This window comes from Lissotriton helveticus, chromosome 12, assembly GCF_964261635.1.
Source record: "Lissotriton helveticus chromosome 12, aLisHel1.1, whole genome shotgun sequence".
Classification (NCBI taxonomy): Eukaryota; Metazoa; Chordata; class Amphibia; order Caudata; family Salamandridae; genus Lissotriton; species Lissotriton helveticus.
In genome coordinates this window covers 19,706,462-19,715,115 of record NC_136073.1, presented here as the reverse complement: position 1 = coordinate 19,715,115, position 8,654 = coordinate 19,706,462, and the positions used below count along the sequence as shown (strand labels likewise).

The 8,654-nt window shown below is 50.7% G+C and overlaps 1 protein-coding gene across 1 annotated transcript in view; it reads right to left on the bottom strand.

The window, feature by feature from the left end:
* Positions 1 to 237: 237 nt before the first annotated feature.
* The window catches only part of KCNN1 (potassium calcium-activated channel subfamily N member 1), a 391,559-nt gene continuing 383,142 nt past the window's right edge, over positions 238 to 8,654 (bottom strand). The window contains exon 9 of the mRNA XM_078669137.1: positions 238 to 3,324. Within this exon, the coding sequence (XP_078525263.1) occupies positions 3,040 to 3,324 (285 nt within the window). The 3' untranslated portion in view covers positions 238 to 3,039. The remainder of the gene's footprint in view (positions 3,325 to 8,654) is intronic.

Genomic DNA, 8,654 nt, shown 5'->3' with positions numbered 1-8,654 from the left:
GCTATAGAAAACTTCTTAAATAAAATAAATAAATTAAAATACATTTTACGGATGATAAATGTATCATTACGAAGAATTATCAAAAGGCACATGAGTGGGGACGGGGGGTTGAATTCAAGACCTGCTTCCTAAAGAGAATCTCTGTGATCTTAATGTTTGTGACTGACCAATGACTCATTCATAAATCACTATCCGTCAAGCAGCTGTACGAGTTTTTAATTATTTATTAGTCTGTATCGATGCTCTCCTAGGAGCCCTGATTCAATGAATGTGCTTCTGTAGTAGCCAAATCTAATAATTATGTATTCAAACAAAAATATGAACTACAATATTTGGATAATTTGAATTTGGACTCCACCTCAAATTCCTATTCTCCTCGTCCTTTCCTGAGTCTGCAATACTATAAAGCAATGACATTATCACAAGGTGACCTCACCCTCAAACCTGTTGTCCCGGGTGCATGACATGAGCGGCTTGGAAGCCAGAAAAAATATAAAAGACATCAGAGGCCTTTGGGATGTTTCTGAGACTATCAGACTTTAAATCCCAGATGTCTTTGCCATAAGATCTAGAAGCGAATTTTATTTGGTTGAGCACCATTCCCGTTCATATTTCTTTAAAAAATATATATTTTAGGGCGACCGTTCAAATCAAAGTCAAACCATTTTCCATTTTAACAATCAGCATCGTATTGATTCACATTTGAAAACAATCATTTCCTAGTCACAAAAAGCAACTTGTATGCATTTGGTTTAATTATGTCCAGAAATGTTATGATTTATTGCATACTCAAGGATGAGAAAATCTTGGGTCACCCATAAAGTAGACCCTGCCATCAAGTTGGATTCACTAGTAGTCACAAATATGTGGAACTTTTTAACTTGCCAATTCAATATTCAATCTGCCCATGGTTGCCAAACAAAGTAAGTAGGTGACACTTCTTCAAAGAACATTCCACCCACCATAGACAACAGGACATTTGAGGGATCTCTTTGGAAATAAAATAAGGGAGGGCATGAGCTGTTTATGGCATAGCATAGAGGTAATTGGAGTTGATGTCATGACAATCTATACATCTTGGCTACGTAATAGTTACAATGTAACTAAAATGTCCCATGCTCCATTCCTGGTGTGGCTACCAATTTTACAATGCATGCACCCAATAACACAGATACCATGTTCTGTGAGTCTGTCTGCAGAAACCAACTCGACTGGCCTAAGAGGTCAAGGTTTTTAGCCAGGAATCTTGGGTTTCTGTAAAAAAGCATTTGGAATTTAATTTTGGAGTTACTGCGACTTGCGGCCTCACCCCTCCCCATTGCCTCCAAATGTGCAGTTCCATATCATAAGGCCATCATTACACAGCTCATATAGTTTCAGTGAACTGGTCTAGTTTGCATCACAGTTTTCACAGTGTCTGGGAGTTTTTGATTCTAAGCACAGGCAAGCGCCTGCCTCCTCCCTGTTCCTCACAGGGACAGCTTATGTGTAGCATAACCGATTCACAAGTCGGGCTGAGTAGATGTTTAGGTAGTTCCATGTTTTACATCATGAATTTCCACTAATTGATGTAGTCACTCTTTCACCAATTATTTCTGGTGGGAGGACACCATATGCTTTGGAGATTGATACATTGGCTGCTTTGTTGGTTAGCCGCCCGGATTACTCCCAGAGGAGCTATAAGGCTATAAAGGTTTGCCTCCTAACCACCTTACAAGATGCGACCACATACTCTAAACACCTGGGCCATTCTTTGGCACATGCCATGCAAACAGGACCCCCACCAGAAGTGTGGATTTATTAGACCTTCATAGTTTTCCCGGTATCACTCCCTTCCCTGGTTCCCATCACTCACCTTTTCCAGAAAGGGACACGTTGCCCTTCTGAGGGCCACGCGTACAAAGGACACAGTTATGTTGCCTTTGTCGGAATACACAATTCTCTGTTGCTTTCTTCCCTGACATTTACGTCATTAAGACTCATTGACAGGTATGTTTTGTTTAACTGACCACCTCTTCACTTGTCCTAAAACTTAACTTTGATGTATCTCCTGGAACTTTCCATTACATTTGCATAGCCTTTGGTTTCTTATAGTATTTCCCTTGAAGGCGACCCACCCTGTCTCCCTGGTGGCTCTTCCTCATAAGGCCACTAAGATTTCTGACCTTGAAGGTTTCTCCTACGAAGGTAACCAAATCTCTCCTCAGTTCATGGGTGATGCCACCCGCCTGTATCTATTTGGTGGCTTCCTATACAAACCTCATCCAGGCCTGACCATGGCTTCTAGTAAGAGACAAAAATATCACCCTTCATCCTGATAGAAACCCATGTAGCCTTCTTCCTCCTCTGACGGGATGACACATAAAGTCAGCCACCACTGGTCAATCGCGATCGCTCATACAAAGACCAGCATCCCTTGTCAACAAGAGTACGTCTTAGGAAGACATCTTTTTCTTTGGGGGAGGGAGGAAAACGTCCTCCCCCATGAAAGGACCATAACTAAATTTGTTAACAAAATAGATTAGGGGGCGACACTGAAATTGAGGAAAAAGTTGAACTCAAAGATGGAGAACACTTCCTCGAACCCTCCAGCATAGGGGGCATCATGGAGCCTCACGGTCTGCACTCTGGGCGCCATGCACGTCGCGCTGCGGCTGGCTTGGCGCCCCGCGGCACTGGCCTTCCCACAGAAGGAGCCGCAGGGTTCCGCCACCGACCAGCTGCACCATGGTTCATATGCCGTCAGACATATACTGTTTCCCGGGCTCCCACCCCACCCCCCCAAAAAAGGGGGTTGCCCAGAGCTAATATACTGGCAGCTGCCGTACTCCAGCCATAAAATAAAAAAATACATATATCTCTATGTATAACTTCACTCCAGAATCTTGAACCCAGTGAGTTAACTATACAGGGCTTTACAAAAAAAAGCTAACAATTTCAGCCACACAATGGCTAAAAGCAAGTTGTTTGTTTCTGTTTTGTTCTTCTTCAGAATGTTGTCCGTGCCCAGGTCCCCACGATCCTTCTCTGCTCCCAGGCTCATCCACTGTCCGAGGAGGTGTGTGGCGCCGTGGAGGGCGATTTCCGCCTCCGCGTCGGAGTCCATGACCGCTCTGAACTATTCGACACAGGGTAGAACCTCTGTGATTGGTTCCTGGCAAACTCCCTCTGCTGCTGGCTTATGGCGTGCGTGATCAGCCCCGGCAGTGCCTGGAGACTCACGCTCAAAGAGTCTATCTTGGTCTCCAGTGTGCCGATGCGCTTCTCCAGGTCCTCGTTCCTCTCTTGCAGCTCGGAGACCATGTCGTACATCACGTTCTGGGTCTGGAAGAACACAAGAGAGAGATTTTGAATATACATACTGCCTCTCCCCCCTCCTTCTACCCAGCTTAGTGTCTGAAAGGTCAATCATTTTGCAAACATGGTATGACCGAAGATCTTTGGCTCTGATGTTACTCTCAAGTGCTATCACTGCCATAGTTTTATCAAACACAACCTTTGAAAGGCTCATGTAGCAACTCTCTGCAAGTTCCAGGTCTGGGTCTGCTTGGAAATGTTTATTTTAGGGCCAAGTCCATCTTAAGCGATCAGCACTATGTAGGTTGATTTAATTTACACTGCCCTAATATCTGGTCAAATTTACAGATCTTTCACTGTCTTCTTCCTCTCCAAAGAGTACCAACCTCTTTCCTAGAACAGACACTTCCATGAATTCATCAAAATTCCTGTGTTCACCTATTCCTGCTCTACGAGGTGAACCAGCATCTATTGTTGATCAGTCCTCCTCTTGCTTGCTTGCTTTATATCTTTCTTAGAAAGAAAACAGTTTCCCTAGGAATTGTTTGAAGCATCCAAAACTATATTTCCATGAATTATATCAACATTTATCCCTCGACAACCTAACAACTTCCTTGTGGCATGTGCGCTCACACACACACACACACACACACACACACACACACACACACGCACATATATATAATATATATATATATTCTTCAGTAAATGAAATAATAGAGAGCTAGGTCTAAGGAAAACAAGGTTTTTATCTATAGAGTGATGCCATTCTTAACAGATATAAAATATTTGACCTTTCTTCTTTAAAGATACTCTGCTTGTTTTGTCTAGTTTTTAGGTCTCGCCTGACCCAGCACATGCGCTGGTCTGATGAGACTTTTAGTAAGTGCTTCAAAAAATGTTTCCATGGCCGGCCTTCAGCTTGCGTGCATGTGCGCGGGCACTCGCTTAGGAGCAGAGACGCCATATGGCTTTCCTCGTCATGCTCCTTAAGCACAGCGCTTGCCGTGCTTGATTGCGATCACTTTCACTTTTGCGGCGGCCTATGCCTTTTTCAATCTCCATCACTACTTATACTTATTCCACGGTGTCACTAAATCTATAGATGTGCTAGTAATTTGCACTGACTGCCATTGTGTTAAAAAGCCTCTGATGCACTCTATAATACAGCATTCACCTTGTTCACTCTTTACAGCCTCTGACACTTTCTCAAAGCCGAAATAGGTTTTATCCTCCGCTCGGCTGCTGTGGTCATCGCACACTGAGACCTGAACCACTCTCAATTAAATAGTCTTAATAGGATCGATACAGTACCCTTTTACTACAAAGGAGTTATTAATATAAACAAAATAACACGTTTTCTAACCATTTCAGGGCATATTCAGTTGATAAGAATTCTGAAAAAACACCTCAAACTCTGCAGTGGCATGGACACAGTCAGAAATATCAGTTGCAGATATGAGGTTTCTGCACAACGCACAAGTTACTTACCTTCGGTAACGATATATCTGTAAGAAACATTAGTTAGTGTTAGATTCCTTACCTTAGAATATCCCCAGACGTCAGACTGGATCCAGAAAGTTTTCGTCAGCAGTACCCCTGCGCGTCACTAGGCGTCGTCTGCGGCTCCGCGTCCGTCGTCAGCGTCGTGATCGCCGGGATGACGTCGTCGGAGTACTTAGACGCCGCTCTCGCGAGCTGACGTCAGTTCTTGTTTTTTACGTGCCAGCAAGCGCAGATTCAGGAAGAGCAGTACTCAGTCATTTTTTGACTAACTTTTTTGAACATTTTTGATCACTTCTCGAGTCGACCTTCGGCTCGCGGTGCCGGTTGGGATACCTGGGTTTAAACCTTGCGAGGACTGTCACCGCTTGATGTCGGTGACCGACCCCTACCGTCGGTGCCCGTACTGTCTCGCGCCCGACCACAATGACTAGTCGTGCCCTGACTGCCGGACCTTGACCTCGAAGGCTAGAGGGGAGCGGTCTCGTAAGCGGGTCGAGCTCCGGCAGGAAGAAGTTGAGGGACCGGTCTCGGAGCCGCAGTCATCGCTTCTCGATGAGTCACCACCACTTGTCGGGCTCCAAGTCCTCAGGTAAGTCAAGGCACTCGAAAAAGAAGTCGAAGAGCCGTCATCGCTCTTCCGACTCCCCACGATGCTCGCACGACGCGGCTGGGCGTTCGGGCGACACTGCCCACGTGGCTCCATCGGAGCCGCAGCGCCGCGTCCGGCTCCACACCCGCCGGTCCCTGGAGCTGCACGCGACGCTGGAGGAGATACGTGACTTCCTTGTGGCCATGAGGACTCACTTCCCTCCGTCGGACCCTGTCGAGGCGCCTTCGGGCCCTGCGGGTCCGTCTGGGAGCCCTAGCGGGCCGGCGGCTCGGGCCCTGGTGCCGTCGGGTGCTTCGGCCTCGACGCCGTCTTCGACTCCGGTCCCGACGCCGCAGGGCCCCGCAGGATCCAGGCCTGGATCCGGGTCGTCGGCAGTCGACCTTCCAACTCCTCCGCTGGCGCCGACTCCGAGGGTGTCGCACACAACGCCGTCCCCGGACGACATCGTCCCCAGTCCCAGCCCCGGTCCGGGTCTGGCGCCGGAGATGGGTGAGCAATTCACCTACGACCAGGCTCCATCATTTTTCCCTGACTATCAGGAGATGGATGACGAGGGAGACTGGGAAGGGTCGGAGTACCCTCTGGCACTGCAGTGCCAGTTGAGCCAGGACGGGGCAGGCGGGCTAGGGGAGGCCAGTGGTCTGGACACTTCGCCCGACACTGGATTCGTCTCTCCTCCCTCCATGGCTACGGAGGAGGGGGCTGCTTACAGCGTGGTGTTGAACAGGGCTGCCAAGGCCTTGGCTCTTGAGCTCCATGTCATGGCCGTGAGCACTAACCTCCTCACTGAGGTGCTCAAACCGCAGGCAAGCTCCTCGGCATCTCTACTGCCGTTCAACAAAGCCCTTACCGACGTTCTGTTGGGCACCTGGTCCAAGCCCTCCACAGGCCTCCCTGTGGATCGGAACGTGGCCCGCACCACCACCCGGCTCCGGGCGACCCTAGCTTCCTGTCTGTTCACCCCACCCCGAGAGCCTAGTGATCCAGCCCTCTACATGCCAGACCGCATTCCCGACCGCTCCTCCGGATCGAGAATACAAAAGGTACGATCAGTTTGGAAAGAAACTGTTCTCCTCCTTGAGTTTGGGTCTGCGGTCTGTCAACACCGCCTTCCTTTTGGGCAGTTACACCCACTCTCTGTGGGATACGGTTGCGGAGGTGCTGCCACAGTGGCCGGAGGAGGCCCGTGCAAAGCTTGCCCAAGCCCTGGCAGAAGGGCGGGATGCAGCACGCTACTCAATACGGTGTGGACTCGACACAATGGACTCGCTGGGTAGGGCGATTGCAACGACGGTGGCAGTTCGTCACCACGCCTGGCTGAGGTCCTCCAACTTTTCGGGGGATGTCCAGGCCATCCTCATGGGCATGCCCTTTGATTGCCGTCGCCTCTTTTGCGACAAGGCGGATAGTGCGCTGGAGCGTTTCAAGGACTCCAGGGCTATGGCCAAGTCCTTTGGCCTAGGCCAACGCCAGGCAAACCTCTGCTTTTCGCTCCTTTCGTGGCCAAGGAAGGGGCACCCCCACACGTCCAGCCAGCCACAGACCGCAAACCCAGGCTGAACGCAGTCTGGGGCGTGGTTATCGCCGTGGCGGTACCAGGGGACACCGGCAGGGTCAGTCCACTCCCGCCCCTGCAGCATCTGCCTCTAAGCCTTCCTAGTCTGGCATTTCAGGCCCATTCGTCGCCAGTGGGGGGCAGGGTCCGCCATCACCTCCCCCACTGGGGTACCATCCCGTTGGACAGGTGGGTGCTGAAAATTGTCCGAAGGGGCTACTCCCTCCCCTTCGAGGTGACCTCTCCAGCCATGCCACCGCTGTACCACCGCATGTCGGGGGATCACTTGCAATTTCTGCAGGAGGAAGTTACTGCTCTCTTGGCCAAGGGGGCCATTGAGCGCGTTCCTGGGCCAGAAGTAGGACGTGGTTGCTATTTCCGCTACTTTCTGGTACCCAAGAAGGGCAAATGAGGCCTACGCCCTATCTTGGACCTACGGAGCGTCAACGGCTTCCTCCGGAAGGAGAGGTTCAAGATGCTGACTTTGGTTCAGGTCCTAGCTGCCCTGGACCCAGAAGACTGGATGGTAGCGTTGGACTTGCAGGACACGTATTTCCACATCCCCGTCCTTCTGGCCCACCAGCGTTACCTGCAGTTCACGGTAGGCCACGAGCACTTTCAGTTTACCGTGCCCCCCTTCGGCCTTACCAGCGCCCCACGGGTGTTCACGAAAGTGATGGTGGTGATTGCAGCTCATCTGCACAGATTAGGGGTTTCAGTCTTCCCCCATCTCGACGATTGGTTGTTGAAGGCGGGCTCGCCCCAGACAGTCGTCTCCCACCTCCAGACTACGGCCAACCTCCTGCATTCGCTGGGGTTCTCCATCAACATGCCGAAGTCACACCTCTGCCGCTCTGAGAAGCTCCTTTTCATCGGAGAGGTTATGAACTCTGCGCCGTTTCGGGTTTATCCCCCCCCCAACAGCGGATTCAGGATATTCAGGCTCTGATTCCGATCTTTCAGCCTTTATCCCGAGTCTCGATCAGGTTGACGCTGCGGCTCCTGGGGCTGATGGCCTCCTGCATCCTTCTGGTGCATCACGCCAGGTGGCGGATGCAGGCTCTGCAATGGGACTTGAAGTTTCAGTGGGCACAGCATCAGGGCAACCTGTCCGACCACGTCCTGATCTCGGAGGGCACTGCAAGCCAGTTGCAGTGGTGGCTCACGAACCGCGATTGGGTCAGCGGCAGATCTCTCTCCCTTCCCCAACCGGAGCACGAAGTGGTGACAGATGCGTCCCTCCTGGGATGGGGCCACATGGGAGAGGCGGAGATCAGAGGCCTCTGGTCTCCGGCGGAGTCACGGCTCCAAATCAAACTTCTGGAGCTGCGGGCGATCCGTCTTGCACTGAAGGCACTCCTTCCCTCTGTCCGGGGAAGTGTAGTGCAGGTATTCACAGACAACACCACCGCCATGTTGTACTGCAACAAACAGGGCGGGTGGGGTCGTGGACCCTCTGTCAGGAGGCTCTGCGCCTCTGGACATGGCTGGAAAACCAGGGCGTCACCCTGGTGGTTCAACACCTGGCAGGTTCCCTGAACGCCAGGGTGGACGAACTCAGCCGCAGGTGCATGATGGATCACGAATGGCGTCTGAACTCGGACGTGGCACAAGGTCTCTTTCAGAAGTGGGGAAAGCCTTGGTTAGATCTATTTGCCATCGAAGAGAACGCGCAATGTCATCAGT